At 54.3% G+C, this 17,950-nt stretch overlaps 1 protein-coding gene across 3 annotated transcripts; it reads right to left on the bottom strand.

Moving 5' to 3' along the window:
* Positions 1 to 1,842: 1,842 nt before the first annotated feature.
* On the bottom strand, positions 1,843 to 9,800 carry LTO1 (LTO1 maturation factor of ABCE1). Of its 3 annotated transcripts, none has more exons than XM_080816088.1 (6): positions 9,606 to 9,800; positions 8,170 to 8,275; positions 6,718 to 6,788; positions 3,839 to 3,956; positions 3,417 to 3,529; positions 1,843 to 2,916 (listed from the first exon to the last, which is right to left on the bottom strand). In XM_080816088.1, exons 1-5 carry the CDS (start codon positions 9,653 to 9,655, stop codon positions 3,461 to 3,463), a joined length of 414 nt encoding a protein of 137 aa, XP_080672214.1. In that variant the 5' UTR covers positions 9,656 to 9,800; the 3' UTR covers positions 1,843 to 2,916; positions 3,417 to 3,460. The 3 variants fall into 3 exon arrangements, with proteins under 3 accessions (XP_080672214.1, XP_080672215.1, XP_080672213.1); XM_080816089.1 differs by having other exon boundaries at positions 3,421 to 3,529; XM_080816087.1 differs by having other exon boundaries at positions 1,843 to 3,529.
* Positions 9,801 to 17,950: the final 8,150 nt, after the last annotated feature.

The raw sequence follows: 17,950 nt of genomic DNA, 5'->3' as shown, positions 1-17,950 counted from the left end.
ATCCTTCTCCGACCCCGGGTGGAGAAAAATATGAAATGAAAAGTAAACCGTCACCCTCTGCTAGGACAGTTCGGCTTGTACACAGACACTGCCCTTGATGACTCACATTCCAGAGCTCAATGACACAGCTCCAGGTGAAACGTTTTCTCTCCTCTAAGTCCTCGGTCAACATTCTTTCCCCGCAGCTGCTCAGGGTGGCTGCTGTAGGCTAAGCTGCGTCCCCCAAATTCCGACATTGAATTCCTGAGCCCCGGTACCTCAGGACATCACCGTATCTGGAGACAGAGGTCTTTAGTTTTTGTTTTTTAAAGATTTTATTTATTTGACAGACAGAGATCACAAGTAGGCAGAGCAGCAGGCAGGGGGGAGGGGGAATCAGGCCCCCTGCTGAGCAGGGAGCTGGACCGGGGCTTGATCCCAGGACCCTGAAACCATGACCTGAGCCAAAGGCAGAAGCTTAACCCACTGAGCCCCCCAGGTACCCCTGGAGATGGGGTCTTTAAAGAGGTGATCGAGATAACATGCGGTCACCAAGGTGGGCCCTGATCCAGCACGACCAGTATCCTTACAGGACACAGACACGCACGGAGGGACGACCCCGTGAGGACCCAGGGAGAGCTCAGCCATCCACACACGAGGAGAGAGGCCTCAGGAGGACCCCGCCCTGCCCACGCCGGGACCTCCAGGACCAGGGGACGGTACGTTATCCGTTGGGGGAGCCTCATCTGTGGTGTCCGTTATGGGGCCCGGGTAGACTAACAGTGGCACAGGACATGCTGGGAATTTCCAACAGGACGGAGGGAGCAGGCCAAAGCTTTGGGAAACCAGTGTTTTGTTCTGTCAGAAAGGAACAAAACCCACGCCGGAGAGCTCCTAAACTCAAGGCCGATCGGGACAAAGGTCAACATCCAAGAGAGGCAGGTGCGCAGGATGGGACCAGGTGCAATGCCGGGGGGCAAGCAGGACACCTTGCCTGCGAACGACGGAAACCCCTGGAGCGGCCGTGAACTAGTGGGACGATCGTCAGCTCATGGAACGTGAAGTCTGAAAGCAGAGCAGCCCAAGGGCTGGCTGTCAGCGGCTCAAGGACACCGGGGCCAGGTGCTCTCCAGCGCTCCGCGACACATGCCCGGCTGCGGCTTCGGCCAGAACTGGCAGTCGGCTGCCTGTAGTGAGCCCAGGTGTCACCTCCACAGGACAATTTCCACAACAGATCCGCTCTCTCCATAGTGACAGCAGCTTTCCCGGAGGCCCCCGAAGACTTCCGCCACCATCTCCTCAGCTGAGAGCACCTTGCTCACGCCTGACCCGTCCCTGCAGGGGGCATCACCCGGGACAGAACGAAGGAAGTGTCACGGCGGCCTTGTGCGTTGTCCCTGGGGTCTGCTGGTATGACCAAAGGTTCCCGGAAGCTGCGTCCAGGCGGGCCCAGGCCAAGCCCGATGTCCAGAGGAGAGCTCTGAAGTTCAGCTCCCCCCACCACCCCCCTGCCCGCGGCTGCCCGTGGCTCACACGAAGCCCTGGAACAGGAGGGGCCGAACTGTGGGGGACAGAGGAGGAGTCTGGGGCAGGAGAGACCAGTTACAGCTGCTGACGGTGGCTGAGCCAGGGTCCTCGAGGAGGAATGGAACCCCCCCTTGAACATTCATCACGGGGTGCCACTTTCTCACAGGAATCCGTCTACGTGTTTTAATGAGACGCATGGACGGAAATGCAACCGGCAGCAACAGCCTGGCCCACTCAGCGCACACCTGCCCTCAGACCTGGACCCCAGATACCGTGGGAGTAAGAAATGAATTCGCTGGATGTCACGTTATAAATGCTCCCAGACAGTTTTTTTTTGCTTTAAAATGGGCTATTTATTTTTCTCTCCACTTATCACCACAACAGAGAACTTAGAAAACACAACAACCCACCAAAGAAAACCACCACAGTTGCCCCCATCCCACCCCCCGGCCTGTCCCACCGGCGAGGGACGCCCGCTGCTGGCCTTTGTGGCCGCGGGACCCGGACGGGGGTCGGGCACTGTCTGCAGCCGTAAGCACGCCAGCTCCCAGAAACTCAGGGGGGGCCGAGTGGAGGGCCACGGCCAGGGACGCACACACCAGCAGGGCAGGATCAAGCCCCACTCTCCTCCTCGGCGCACTGGCCCGGGGAACCGAAGGAGAGGGAAACAAACGCGCATCCCGCTCTTGCGGGGGCCCCAACCTGGAGGCTCCGGCACGTGCTCAGGACCACCAGCTTGCGCAGCAAAGCAGCCATCGCTGGAATGTTCCAGAACGATGTTAAAAACTGGAACAGATTCATGGTTACCCCTTTATTCACCTCATGCCTGCCTCAGAGAGAAGCCGGTGGACCTGCCAGCAATGCGGAGGGCACCCCCAGAGGGCATGGCGACGGGCAGAGGGATGCCCCAGAACCACTGACGGAAGCCCCTGTCCCCCCACCCATACCTCCCCTGGATACAGATGCCTGCGAAGTGCAGGCAGAAGACAAGAGAAGTCGCGTCACAGGAGAAGCGCAGCGTCCTCGACACAAGGCTCCCCCAGTCTGCAGAGACCACGGCAGCCCAACCTTCCGTCTTTCGCCTGCAGTGCTGCCCCCTTAACCGTCTGAATGCTGCAGAGCCCCAGCCCCATCTGGAGACAGTGCGAAGAGCGTGCCCGGGCTCCCTCCGAAGCCCCTCTTGGCCAGAGGCCGTGTCAGCGGGCCACAGGGACTCCCTGTGGCTCCACGGACCGCAGTGGGGACCCGCACACCCCGGGCCTGAGAGCAGCCGCCCACTCCATGGCTGTGACCGTGCGTTTCAGAGCAGGCAGCGCAAGACGCGGTAACAGGCGGGCGTGGGATCGGAGTCCGAGCTCTGCTGCCGATGCCCTTGCACTGGGCGCTCCCCACGGGTCTCGGTTTCCTCATCTGTAAAGTGGGAACACTGGAGGGATTACACAGAACAGGGAAGCCCATCACCCAGCACTGGCACATCCTCGGGGTCCGCAAATGTCGGTCCCACCACGCTGCCCACCACCTTGCGTCACGTCAAGCCCGCGTTCTCGGTTCCTAAAAAACTGTTCTTCTGAGCTCTGAGTCCAGGCTCGGGGCAGGGGAAATCCCAGCCAGAGCCACCCCTACTCTAGAACCAGCCAGGCCTGCCCAGCCGGAAAGGACCCCGGGCCAGCGACCCTGGAGGCAAGTGGCCTCATGAGGGCCCCAGCGGGTGCTCACTCAGACTGCACAGCAGACAGGGCCCAACAAAGGCCAGGCCTGTGTGGAGGGGCCGCGGGGGGCCCCCGGGCGACACAGGCAGCCCCCAGGGAGGAGGAAGCCCTTTCACTGACCAAACTGGAACCCTCCCCACAGAACAATGACTACTCCATCATTGTTTTGCCTTGAATCACATTTTTAAACACTTAACATACGGACATCTGTTCCTTGATGTTTCGTCTTTGTTCATCTGTCATCCTCAAAACGAAAGTCCAGAACCTTCCGCACTAATTTTAAAGTCTGGCTGAACATTTAGTAATGAACAAAGCTGAAAACACAAAAGAAAAAAAGATGTACTCTTTTGAAATCTTACTTATTTCTACTCACAAATTAGAACGAAACTTTCTCTCTACCTGCTGCTTTTCGTGTCTACACCAACCCCGAAAGTTCGAACGACTGTTCGTTCTCTAGACCGTCTTCAGTTTTCTCACACAGAAACCCAAAAACAACGTGCTTCTGTGGACCATGCGCGGGGACACGCAGCCCCGAGACCACGAGCGACGTGAGCACCCGGGGCAGCGCGCGGCGGGCGAGGAGAAAGGCAGGCCGAGCCGAGAAACACATGCAGCAGACAAACCTGTTTAAATTTCCCTCTAATTTTGTCTAAGTCCTCGTGAAGTTTATCGTAAGTGGGGTCATCGTAAGGGAACTTCTGAATCATCCCAATCAACGACTCTAAGGCCTTCATCTTTTTGCTGTAAAGCACAGAAATAAAAACTTTTAGTCCTTCGCACACAGTGGGCTCGGCTTACGCGACGACGATGCTGATCGCGTACTTGGAGCAACGGGCGTGCAAAGCATGCCCGAGTCCGGAAGCCCGAGAACGAGCTTCTCACTCAGTGATATTTACTCCCCCAGCAACGCGCTCCCGCCCACAGCCCGCGAGCGCTCCGCTGCCGGTACGGCCCTTCCGGGTGTGCTGTGTCCCAGCCAGGGAGCAAGCGACTGAGGTACCCCGCCACGACCTCCTCTAGGTCACGGATCTGGGAACAGACAAAACGAGGCAAGGAGAGAGCGCTGCGACACGATCTAGCCTGCTGTGGGCCTGGGGCGTTCCGGGACCCAGGAACATCACGCTCACAGCCTTGGGGAGTTCCACGGCAGGGAGACCAGCAAGGCCCTCCCTCCAAAGGGCAGGACTCGGCGTCCGGTGTCTGGGTCCAGTTCCTTTTCCCAGGAAGGCGAAGCTCTGCAGGGAGGCGAGCTGGCTCCCAGCCCTCCGGTATTTAACTTCTCTGTGACATGCAGACTCAACAGCCACCTCACAGCTCTCGAGAGGAGAAGTGATCTCCGCAAAGCCCCAAACCTAGCCCAGGGAAGGTGCATAGTGGGCGTAAGGTCTCCTCGCTTCCACCGGACCCTGGAGACCGGGGCTCACACCCGGGGCTGGGGGAGACCGTTCCCAGATGTGCGCGCCCCTAGACCACCCAGATGACCGAGATGGGCCATCCAAGCGTCAGAAGGATGCCAGATGTCTGATTAATGGAAAGTCGACAGAACTCTTCCCCAGGACGAATCAAAAGCAACCACCACCTCCTAAGTACCGGCTCGTAACTGCTGTTCAGACACATGCAGAGTCTGCGACAGCAAGTCAGTTAATGAGAATGACGACGGCCACCTCTCTAAGACAACACAAACTGTAAAAGGTCAAAAGGAAGTCAATTAAAGCAACGAAGCACTCGGGTTCCGGGGCAACGGAAGGCGGATGCCAACATGTGGGAAACGGCTGTATTCCAGCATGATAAAAATACACCCACTTTTAAGTTGGCAAGTAGCAACTTAGTCTTCTCTGGTCCGTGAAGCTACTCCGAAACACACCCGGCCTGTCACACCGTCAAAGTCAATGCCCGTCAGCAGGGCGTGCCTGCTCCCGGCTGATCCAACGGCGCGGCCGGCGCCAGACCTCAAGCTCAGCCCTGGCCAAACGCTGGCCCGCACACGGCCCCCACCACCCTGCTGGGGGGGCCAGGGGTGGGGAGACAGAGAAGCACCTCCAAGTCCATCAAAAATCCACGGTCATCTGACGTAAAGCACCATCCCTTAGTCTGAGACACCGTCTTCCGTGGTTTCTCCCGTGTTAAAAGCCCCTATGTCACTGAATGGAAACGCAGATAGGGGTTTTCCTTCCTTGGAACATAAGGAAGCGGAAGGTCCTCTATCAACCCTCTACCATTATTTAAAAAATTGTACTGACACAAAAATGCAAAAAACCATGACCCACAGCTCTAGGAGACAGGCTTCTAGGTTGTGTTTCAAGGAGACCCTCGGGCTGCGCTGGTGGGGAGGGGGCGGCAGCAAGGTGCGCCAGACAGCTTCCGCCAGTCCCCAGCCGAACGGCGTGGGTCCTCCTCCAGCTGAGACAGGTGGGGTGCGCAGCCTTAAGAAATCAGGGACCCCAGCTCGGAGGCTGGAGTGGAGCGCCAAGCTCAGCTTCACCTGCCACCCAGTGGTGCCCCAAGTTGCTAAACGTGACCTCGACTGCTCTCGCAGTCCTCAGAGGACCATCCCTGCCCCGACCATCCACTGCCAGCGACTCGGGCCGCCAGAGCGGCCCAGGGACTCGATCAGGGTAGGGCAGGCCATCTCAGCATCACCCAGTCAGCTGCGAGCACTCTCGTCCTCACATTCGAATACGGAGGCGCCCCAATTCGAGAAATTCAAAATATTTCAAGTAAGACAAGTCACTCGGACAGGGGAATGCCACCTTCCCTGCCGTCCTCCGCTGTCCTTGGGCCCCTCTGGGGCCAGGAGAAGACAGCAGGCATCAGAATGAGGCACGGCACCAGCTGAAGCCAACTTTGGGCTCCCAGGAGCAGCGGGACCGCCCAGCCACACACGCCTTTGACTTCAGGGCTCATTCCCAGGTTAAGACTGAAGACAGATGTGCAACAGGGTCCCTGGGGCTTCTGCAGGTGGTATACAGCGAGAACAGTTTCAAAAGATTACGAAACGACCCAAAAAATAGCTACCATTTACTCAGCACCACCAGGAACCAGACACGTGTCAAACACGCTTCCTTATCTCACTGGCACACCTAGTCGGCTGCGCTAAAAACCTAGCGACGACAGAGTCCCCACTTCCGACCCTAGCCATACCGAGGCTACCGTACCGTGTTTATCAGAAGCTCTGGGAAAGATGAACGAGAAGACAGAATCCACTTCAATAACCTTTCACCAGCAGGGGATCTAAAATCCACTGGTGCTATGATGCCTGCAGGGAACCGGCAGACGGCTCTACGAGGGCTTGACAAGTAATAACGCGTGTTCGCCGGACACCGAAAACAAGATCTGCACAAGGCACAATTTCCGGCGAATATCGGGACCACATTCAAGTCTGGTCTATTTTCTCCACGTGACAAATGAGGACACGGAGGCACGAACTGCCCGAAGTCAGGGTAAGCTATGGATCCACACTCCTGCTCCACACAATGAAAAAGGAAGAGGTCTTAAATCCTACCTGTCTTTCTCGGTGGCACAGCCGTGCAGGAGACATCTCCAAGCGAAAGCAAAGCCTTGATAGCACCCGATCTGTGAATTCACAAAAAAGTGAAGACGGAAATTAATAAGCAACAAGCTACATTATATCTAATTGTCACGCTCTCCGAACTAAAGGTGGGGACCAAGGGCAGTGGTGCTTCTCACACTGTGGTTCTGGAAGCACATGCTGGGCATCAGACCCCGGAAGTCAGGTGGCCAAGCCTTCAGTGGGGCGACGGCCTCCCCGAAGGTCCCCTGGCTCCACCCCTGGGTCTCGTGTCCCGTGTGGTCCCCTCTAACTGCAGCCGTAGCCAACAGGACACAGAAAAGGCACAGCGTGGCTTCTGAATTTAGGAGGAGCAAACATCACTCCTGCCATCGCTGGCCCAAGTGTCACAGGGCCGCTCCGGCAGCCCTGCGGGGACGTGCACGCGGCAAGAGCAGCGGTGTGAGTGAGCAGTCTCTGCAGGCCTGCCTCCAGCCCCGGCGGCGCGGAGCCTGAAGCACCCAGTCCAGTGTCTGTTGTAGGAGTCCCCCCGGGTTTGCGGTGACCCCTCTGCCGCAGCAGACATCTACCGCAGTCCTCACGCCCCACCCCCCCGCTAGGCTCTGCCGCTCAGAGCCAGTCTTCTGGAATGAGGGCCCATCGACGGGGAAGGGCAGACCGATCACGGTCTGGAGGACTTCGGTGGGAAGGGTGACACAGGGTAAGGATTCAGGAAGCAAAGGCACCGTGATCCGATGGCAGAAGCACCGTGATCCGCCGGTGCAAGCTGAGATGGTCGAGGACCGGCTTTCTCGTCCCCCAGACCACACCACCTTCTCTTTAGCAGGCACCCCTCAGAGAGGCGGGTTCGGTTCCAGACCGACTGTCAACAGATGAACTGCTTAGTTTCCCGGCACACAGGAAAGTTACGGTTACGCCACACTGTACTGTACTCGGTGAGACGGCCCTAGGTCTGCAGAACACTGCACGTACCTTCAGCAGAAAATACTTTATGGCTAAAAAACACGGACCATCATCAGACTCTCAGCAAGTCATCATCACGAGTCACACATCACAGAAACAAATGTAATAGTCATAACGAAAAAGTCTGAAACAATGCAAGAATCAGTGAGGTGTGACAGAGAGACAAGAAGTGAGCAAATGCTGCTGGAAACACGGTGCCGACAGGCCTTCCTGGCACAGAGATGCACAGACTTTCCATATGACAACCTCACGCTACCTGCGGAGCTGGGGGCAAGGTGTGCTGGTACAGCAACACGCCCTGTCGGTCTGGGTGAAGGACGATGCCCCATCTATACTGTCTAGTCCGCAGCCATTCCAAGAGGCTGGAACTCCTGGCTCTGCCACACTGACCATCGCCGAAAATTATAAACTATGAGTGAAGAGGATTCATTTCTAAAAATGGGGGGGGGGGTCCCAGCTTACCTCAGATCCAATTTTGGCTCCATGCATCGTGCCATACTGTCTTCCTTCAATTATACCCAAACTGCTGCCTTCTTCGTAGCCTTCCTGGTATCCTTCCCCGTGAAACCTGTGATGGAAAGGCGAGCTTGATCAAAAAAACAGGAGAAAGACTGTTTTTCCTGGAAGAAATTTTCTCTCCCATAAACCCCAGACTCAGCAAGACAAGACACAGCATAGAAGAAATTGTACTGAATTTAAGTCAGAAAACAGAGGTCATGATCCCAGCTCTACCCTCTCCGCCTCTGTGGGCAAGTCGCCGCACCTCACAAAGCCCAATCTGCCTCTTCTACAGCGGGGGGGGGGGGGGCAAATTCATGAATCCCACACCTGATAGAATACCAGAAACACAGGGAAGTTTTAGAGACACAAATTCCAGGGCCGGGCCCCCCGACACCCCGTCAGGAGGAAGGCCCGGGAGCACTTTCTGAATCCTCCTAGGAGACTCCCGAGTGCAGCCAGGCTAGGGAGCCAGAGCTCTGAGAGTGCACCCTGCATGACATGAACCGCTTCCCAACACTGTGCCACACACGCAGCTTTCCATCACAGCTCCGTACCCGGGAAGAGAGAAACGCCACCGGATCACCACAAAGTACACGGAGGCAGTGGTACCCGGCATACAGCAATGGCTGGGGCTCTGCGGGCTCAACAGTGGACGTGGGACCATCTTAACCTTAAGTCACCACAAACAGAAGAAGCAGGACAGCGCCCCGCAGGGAGGCAGTATATGCTCCCACTTACTGGCGACGGGACCCCGGGGAGTGATCCTGCCTCCTCATCTGTAAAACACGCTGCATCACAGACCCTGATTCACAGAGAGGGCTACAACAGTTGCCGCGGAGACAACCCTGAGCTCGCTGGTGGGCTCACACAAAGCTCGAAATAAACGTCAGCGGCTGGTGGTTAAACGCTCGCTGTCTTCCACGACTGAGGCCTATTGATGTGTCAAGTGGGCCGGGCACTGGAGGAGGGTCCCCACCGTCACAGCCCCAGGCACTCCCCAGGGGCCCCGGAGGCAGCGGGATGACGTCTGACACATTTATCAGCACGTCCGTGAATGCTGCCGTATGTCCCACCACGAAGAAACAAGGAAAAGGGGCAGCGCCCAGATGGCAAAGGTCCGTCCCACCCAAGTCCGGGCCGTCCCCGGAGGAAGGCGGGCATCAGGCCGAGCAGATGCTCGGGGCCGCCCCGGACCGGGAGGCGGGTCTGGGGGAGCAGCTGGGCACGTGCCGCGCCGCCGAGGAGGAGGAGGAAAGCAGCGGCTCCGGCACTTCGGCCCCACACGCGTCCGTGCCCGACGGCACGGCGCCCTCCACCCGACGCCCGCTCCCGCGTCGCACCAGGCCCGCGCTGCCTTCGCAGCCGAAGAAAGATGCCGGCCCGGCCCCGCCACCCACCTTTCGTCCGCCATCACGATGGCGTCGAACATGTCTTGGCTCCCCGCCATGGCGGCTCCCGGCCCGGCTCGGCTCGGCCCGGCCCGGCTGGGCCCGGCCCGGCTCGCCCTGCCCCTCGGGCTCCGCCGCCCGCACGGCCGCCGCCCCCCGCGAGGCCGGAGCTCCCACTCACCGCTTCTGCGGAGGCGAGGCCACTTCCGGGGGCGGCGGCGCGGGGCAGGCCGGGTAAGGACGGCGCGCCGGAGGGCCCAGCCGGCACCGCGGAGGCCCGGACGCATGCGCGCCGGGGGCGGGGCCCGCGAAGTCCAGACACCTTTGCCAAAAAAAAAAAAAAAAAGGGTTGAAGTTCCAGGTGGGACGTCCAGGTGAGCGTGCAGGGGCCGTCCTTCCACAAGAAGAGCCCGGAGGGAATCAGGAAGGGAAAACCGATGTATTTCACTACGTGCACCTGCAAACTCGCGCATGCCCCAAGTGGGGATAACATTAAAAGGCAAAGAACAATCTGGAGGTGTTTGTCCTAAATATCACAACTAAGGCAATAATGTGTGTGGTTTCTAGAGAACTTGCTAAAAAGGATAAGCAATGAGTGCATCCTAACAGGGGCGAAGAGATGGGCCAAAGTTTGGAGCGCGGGATTCGCGGTCAGGCGGGCAGAGCCGAGAGGGGGTGTGTGTGCCCGTGACCTTGCCACTTCACCTGCGGGACGTCCTCCCACGCTCGCCGCAGCCCCGGCTGCACGTGCACCCCGCGCTCCAGCGGCGCCCAACATGATGCAGGAGGCGAAAGGAAGGTCATGGAAAATGCCCCTGGTGTCCAAGGGAAGAGAGTCTATGTATCCTCCCAGTCCAACCACATTACACAATTACTCTTTTAAAAAGAATGAAAGTACCCCAAAATGTCCACAGTGGCTAGATCTAGATTTTGGAATTCCATTAATTTTTAAATGTCCTCTTCTATATGTTTTCTGAGTGGCCCAAGTTTTATGCTCCTAAGTTACTCTTAGGAGCATAAAAAAGCCCCATAAGACATTTTTTTTTTTCCCCAGAAGATGAAATTAAATAGACTTCGTATATTTTGTTCGTTAAATATCTTTTCGTTTTTAGGTCGGGGTTTTTTTTTTTTTCCACCAGCAGATAAAATCACAAAACATTTGGAATGTAGGAAAAAGGGCAAAACAAGCAAACAAATCCAGTTTCCCACACCTCTGGCCATCAATTAATTTTTTTAAAGATCTGGTATATTTCTTTTTTAAAAAAGATTATTTATTAGAGAGAGAGTGCACGAGAAAGCACATGCGTGCAGGGGTGGGGCAGAGGGAGAAGGAGAGAGAATCCCAAGCCAACTCAGTGCTCAGCACAGAGCAGATGTGGGGTTCCATTCCAGGACCCCCAGACTATGACATGAGCTGAAACCAAGAGAGCCCAATGCTTAACCAACTGCACACCCAGGTGCCCTGCCACCAATTAATTTCTGCTAACTTTGTTACATTTTTTCCCTTTGCATTTTCACATAAAAACAATCATATATGTACAATTTTATACCTTTAACCCCTAATGAGTTAATGAAACTTAACATTATATTATAAAAATGTCCCAAGTAAGGGAATGGTTCTCTTGTTATTATATATATAAAATAGATTTTTTGAACATAAACCTCATAGGTTGAAAGAAAACGAAACAAGCTATATCTTTCAGCATGGGAGTATAGTATATGGTGGAGAAACAGCCCAATACAGGATAAAACCCATGGGTATAAAGATATATACAGGAGTGCCTGGGTGGCTCAGTCGGTTAAGTGTCTGCCTTCACTCAGGTCATGATCCCAGGGTTCTAGAATGAGCCCTGAGACTGGTTCCCTGCTCAGCGGGGAGACTGTTCCTCCCTCCCACTTGTGCTCTCACTCTATCAAATAAATAAATAAAATATTTAATAAAAAAAATAACAATAAAGATGTATGTAGAAGAGTATGAGTCTTAATTTCAAACTTTAAATAACTGCAAAGTTTTGAAAGATTACATGTGCTACAAAAACCAACAGTATTGATTCAAACTATTGTGTCAAGAATAAAGCTTTGGAGAGATATTTCCCCAATGTGTTCCATGGTTATGTTCCTAAAATACTACCTTGAACCCAGATTGTTTTAACATTGAAGGGTAAAAGATTCATTGTGTTATCTTGGATTTTCAACACTTGTTCACAAATTTCTTCATTTTCAAATAGGCATCAGACTTTAAAAAAGAGGGCCTCCAAGGTAGCAAAAGGGAATTTTAACTTACAAATATAATTTATTTCAAAAATCCTTAAATAAGTTTCAAAATCAGTGTCCTTTTTAGCAAATGAATTCATTAAAAAGTAGGTAGAAAAACTCTGAATTAGTATTTCTCCTTATTATCTTAGTTTTTTGAGAAAATGTTCTTTTTTTTAAGATTATTTATTTATTTATTTGACAGAGAGAGAAATCACAAGTAGGCAGAGAGGCAGGCAGATAGAGAGGGAGAAGCAGGCTCCCTGCTGAGCAGAGAGCCTGATTCGGGGCTCGATCCCAGGACCCTGGGATCATGATCTGAGCCGAAGGCAGAGGCTTAACCCACTGAGCCACCCAGGCGCCCCTGAGAAAATGTTCTGATATTTGCTTGTGTAGAGATCTTAGGAACTGGAATTCCGGCATTTAATTGAATAGAATTAAGAAATGATAAATTTGTATAGGTATAATGAAACCAAAAAGGTTTTTCAAAGGTATAGAGCTTTCTACGTTTCCATATTTAGGATCTCTGAAGGCTGCCTTAATTGTACTTACTCCAATGACTTCAATACACTATTAAATATTTAATTTATAACAAAAGGTAAAAGGGGGATGATATAATCAGCTCCTGGGAATCGACCATATCAAATAGAATACACTTCAAAAAACTGTAATGTTTCATGTATTCTTGTTCAAGTTCAAAGAGAACCAAATCAACATAACTCAAGTGAAAAACAAAATTCCTCAAAGTTCATTGGGAAGCATTCACTTATGGAGTTGATCTTTTTCAAAAATTTTACACGCATCCGCCACCAAATACTCAGCAGCCTGCAAAACAAACCAAACCTGAACGCGTCGATCTATACTGCCAACCCAGAATCACACCCATTTTTTTAGCGAGTTAAACCAAAATGTGCTGTTTGTTCCCGGAGTGGTTAAAGAAGAAAACTGCGGGTCTCTCAAAATTTAAACATATTTGATATAAATATTTAAAAATAATCTGCAAGGGGGGGGGCGCCTGGGTGGCTCAGTGGGTTAAAGTCTCTGCCTTTGGCTCAGGTCCTGATCCCAGGGTCCTGAGATCGAGCCCCGCATCAGGCTCTCTGCTTGGCAGGGAGCCTGCTTCTCCTCTGTCTCTGCCTGCTGTTCTGCCTACTTGTGATCTCCGTCTGTCAAATTATTACTGTTTAAAAAACAGTAATAATAACCTGCAAGGGTAGGGCCCTATCCTGACGCAGATTAATTCTGCCCTTAGCTACGGAGCTGGAGGGCTCATTTCTGGCTAATGGACTGATGAGATTATAAGTAATCTTTCTTCTCCTGTAGGTGTTTCTGTGTTTGATTTTTTCCTGTAATCGTGGAGGAAAAATGCCTTTCATAATCAGAAGGGAAAAAAAAGAAGTGATTTCAAATTCTTAAAAGGAAGTCATCAGATGACAACTTACTTCCAGGAAATAACTCTTCCTCTCAGTCTGTATTCACCAAAAATAAATGACAACACAACTGGAAAAAAGAAAGAGGCATCTGGGGGCTTTAACATCCCAGTGTGACTCCCTGGGAAGGGAGAGAACCCAAGGATTGGGTCCCTTGCAGACTCTGGGGCTAATTCCCCTCCATTCCCTCCCCAAAGTGGAGCTCTGGGAGCCTGCAAAGAAGGGCTACTTTCATTTTTTCTCTTCCTTTTTAATCCACAATTTTAATTAAGTTTTTTATTTCCAATATAGTGAACATATGGTATAATATTAGTTTCAGGTTATACCATATAGAAACTCAACACTTGCCTACATCATCCCACACCATGCCCCATGCTCATCACAACAGGTGCCCTCCTTCGTCCCCATTACCTACTTCCCGCCTCCCCCCACCCACCTCCGCTCTGGTTACCGTCAGTGTGTTCTCTGTGGTTAAGATTCAGTTTCTTTGTCTCTCCCTTCTTTTTCTTTGCTCATTTGTTTTGTTTCTTAAATTCCACATATGAGTGACGTCCTATATGGGGCACCTGCGCGGCTCAGTTAGTTCAGACTTTGGCTCAGGTCGTGATCTCAGGGTCCTGGGTTGGAGCCCTGCGTCGGGCTCTCTGCTCAGCAGGCAATCTGCTTCTCCCTCTCCCTCCGTGCTCTCTCTCTCTCTCAAAGAAATAAATAAAATCTTTTTAAAAAGTGAGTGAGATCCTATAGTACTTGTCTGTCTCTGACTTACTTCACTTTGCATAATACTCTCTAGCTCCATCCATGTCGTTGCAAATGGGAAGATTTCTTTTTAATATTTTATTTCATTTTTGTTTATTAATTAGGAAGAAAGAGTGAGTGAGTGAGAGAGCACGGGAGCAGGGGCAGAGGGAGAGGGAGAAGCAGATTCCCTGCTGAGCCGGGAGCTCCACGTGAGCTCAGTGAGTTCCCCGGGATCATGGCCTGAGCCGAAGGCCAATGCTTAACTGACTGAGCCCCCCACGCGCCCTGCAAACGGCAATATTTCATTCTTTCTTATGGCTGAGTAATATTCCATTGTGTATATACACCACCTCTTCGTTTTTTTTTTTTTAAAGATTTATTTATTTATTTATTTGACAGACAGAGATTACAAGCAGGCAGGGAGGCAGGCAGAGAGAGAGGGGGAAGCAGGCTCCCCGCTGAGCAGAGAGCCCGATGCGGGGCTCGATCCCAGGACCCTGGGATCATGACCTGAGCCGAAGGCAGAGGCTTTAACCCACTGAGCCACCCAGGCGCCCCTACACCACCTCTTCTTTATCCATTCATCAATCATTGGGCACTGGGGCTGCTTCCATAATTTGGCTGTTGTAGACAATGGGGCTATAAGCGTCTGGGTGCATATGTCTCTTTGAATTGGCATTTTCCTATTTTGGGGGTAAACACCCAGGAGTGCGATTGCTGGATCACAGGGCAGTTGTACTTGTAGCTTCTCGAGCAGAAAGCTCCATCCTGTTATCCAGTGCGCCTTCCTGGGAGGGCCACTTTCTACCTGCCCGCTCAGGAATCTCTTGGAGCCAAATGACGGGAGACCCGTGGTGGGGACCGGGGGTCTGGCGTTGTGACCAGTGACCAAGAGACCTCTCAGAGCCCTCACACCCACAGAAGGGCCCCGGCCAGCAGGGGCCAGCCTCCAACCCCGGGACTAGCTCTGAGATTTGGGCCAGAGCTGGTGACCCCTAGTCCCTCCGCTCCCCCTGCCCAAGCTTCTAATCACTTGAGCATCCCGATGGCCCTGGGACCCACAGGGACACAGCTAGGGCTTCCAAGTGCAAGAAGGAGAAAAGAGGAGTCTGGGCAGGGAGGCCGCACCAGAACTCCTTAAAGCTCCGTGGGTCTCAGGGGAGTTCTATGCTTATGCAGAAGCAGACACTATGGGGGGGAAGTAGCACAGAGACCTGGCAGCGGTCCTTTCACCAAGAGGGGACCAACTTCTCCCGCACACCCTTGTGCTCCCCTGGGCTTGGCTGTGCCGCAGTCCCAAACACACAACCCAACGTTTCTGTGGCTTCTGCCAGGAAGGGCTCATTCCCGATAACAGAGTCCAGTATGGGCTGGGCGGGGTGGGGGTGGGGTCTCCAAAACTGTGATTTTCAAAGTAAATACAGTTCTAAAAGAAACTATGAATGTGGGATGCCTGAGTGGCTCAGTCGGTTAAGCATCTGCCTTCAGCTCAGGTCATGATCCCGGGGTCCTGGGATCGAGTCCCCCATCGGGCTACTTCCTCAGTGGGGAGCCGGCTTCTCTCTCTGCCTCTGCCTGCCACTCTGCCTACTTGTGTTCTCTCTCTCTCTCTCTCTCTGACAAATAAGTAAAATCTTTAAAAAAAAAAAAAAAAAAGAAACTATGAATGTTTGAAGATGAGCAGCCGCCACACTTGCGAAGCTCACTTTCTTTGCAACGGCCCCGTGACAGAGCGGACACCCTGGGGATGGTGGCAGGTGGCTGGGAAGGGCCCCCTGGGGCCAGAGGGGGGAGGAGGGGCCAGACCCCAGCGGGGCTGTTTGCCTGGCGTGTCTGATCATGGTGTGCGATCATCCCCGTAGAGGGTGGCCTTCCACGGTGGCCCCTCGGAGAGGGAGTGGTCCTGTTGAGGCTGCGTGGGGCGGTGAAGGCAGGACCCAGCCCTGCCCCCCCCAACCTGCTGTCACTGAGGGCTCATGAACCCCTAGCAGAGGCTGTAGAGGGTCTCTGCGGTGTGAAACACCCCTTCCTTTCTTCAGAGGGGCCCCAGCTCTGGTCCTCCAGTGTCCGCCATCCCAGGGCTGTGGCCTCCTCTGGCCCCAGCACCCCTCTCTGGGCTTTCCCTCCCCTCTGCCCCTCCTGGCGCCCCCCATTCTTCCCCTGCCTGGGAGAGATCCCTCATGTCCCACCTCTGTGGAGCAGACATTCCTGCTTTGACACTTCTTCTCCTGGCCTGACTACCCGCCTCCCAGCAGGGCGGTGACATCAGAAGGCAAGGCTGGGGCTCCCTGTAAGCCTTGGGTGGTGGAGGGGAGACACCCAGTATGGGGTCTGCAACAGTAAAGGCCAACCCCCTTTTCCCACTTCTCCTCTGCTCAGAGTGTGGTGCTGCCGGAGGAAACCAGCTTTTCCGGGCCTCAGTGGAATTCACCTCCCCCCACCCCGGGGCTCAGTTTGCTCATCTGTAATATGGGAGGAATACAGGTACGCACCTGCAGGGCTGGTAAGAGAATGAGTGCCTGGCCGGCCGGAGGTGCAATAAACATGTTAGTAACCATTGGCAACAGGAAAACTTCCTGGTGTATATCGAACGGTGGGGCGCGGAAGGGGAGGAGCCTCCCCCTCCCTTCGGCGCGCTCCAGGGGTCCAGCATCCCAGGGTCCTCTGGCCCCGAGTGGGCGGGAGGCGGAGACCGTGCCAGGGCACCCGCCACTGGGGGGCGCCATTGCGCCTCCGGCCGCTCCTCCCGGCGCGCTGCCGGCCACCTGCCGCCTGGGCTCGGGGAACCCCTCCCCGCCGCAGGTCTGCGAGGCGGGACCGGTCCTATCCCGGACTTCATTTCCCCAGCCAGGCTGGAATAACGATGATAAGGACCCGCTCATCTGTGTGTCAGACCCTTTCTCAGGTTATCACCTGTCATTCTCTTTTTTTAAATTTTATTTTCTTATATATTCATGTTATTTATTTATTTATTTGACAGAGAGAGAAATCACAATTGGGGACTATCGGGGCTCGATCCCAGGACCCTGAGATCATGACCTGAGCCGAAGGCAGAGGCTTGACCCACTGAGCCACCCAGGCACCCCTATCACCTGTAATTCTTAAAAACGCACCTTGGAGCGGGATGTTATCAGCGATACTCAGGGTGGACGTTGAGACGGGGGGGGGGGGGGGGGCGCTACTTGGCTTCTGACAGACCGACGTTAAAGCCCTCCCAGGGTTGGCCACCCCAGATCACAGGCCTCCCTCCATTACCACCTGCCCCAGCCTCGACCCACCCAGCCCCCACAAGAGCAGGCAGGGCTTGGCCCACTGCCGTGTCCAGCTCTGAGGCCACAGATCACATATGGAGGACACACGCCCGGGGCCACCTGACATCACCCGGCTCTGATGGAGGACCACGATCGTGGTACCTGCGTCCCTGGTCTCCCAGGAAGAGTTTTCCCCCATCAGCCTGCTTTGGTCTGGGCCCAACTGCCTGCAGCTCTCAGACTCCTCATGGAGGGCTGGTGTTGGATCCAGGCTTCACCTGGGCCTGGGCTCCCCCACCCCCCACTCCACCTGAGAGCAGGGCAGCTGACAAGGAAGGAGGTGACCCCCAGCCTCCCTTGGGGCTCTCCCACACCCACCTGCCAGGGCCCCAGCAGTGCCTGGCCGGTGTCAGTGGGGGGTGAAACCCCAGCCTGGCGCCCTCCCCATCAGCTCCCGGTCTTCCCTAAGGTAAACTCAGGGTGGTTGTGAGGGCCCGACTGCTCTAGTGTGCATTAAAGTTAGTCCCTGGATAACTGACTGTGCAATCCAGAAGCGTCTGGAAAGATTTGTAGTGTGCATACCCTTCCCAACAAAGCAACCCTATTCATGTCTTTCCCTCTGTCATGGGTTGAATGGTGCCCCCCCAAAAGATGTGTCCAAGTCTCCACCCCCAGAACCAGA

This window comes from Martes martes, assembly GCF_963455335.1.
Source record: "Martes martes genome assembly, chromosome: 10".
NCBI classification, from domain to species: domain Eukaryota; kingdom Metazoa; phylum Chordata; class Mammalia; order Carnivora; family Mustelidae; genus Martes; species Martes martes.
Note: the sequence above shows the minus strand (reverse complement) of the source record. Positions and strands in the feature narration are given on the sequence as shown.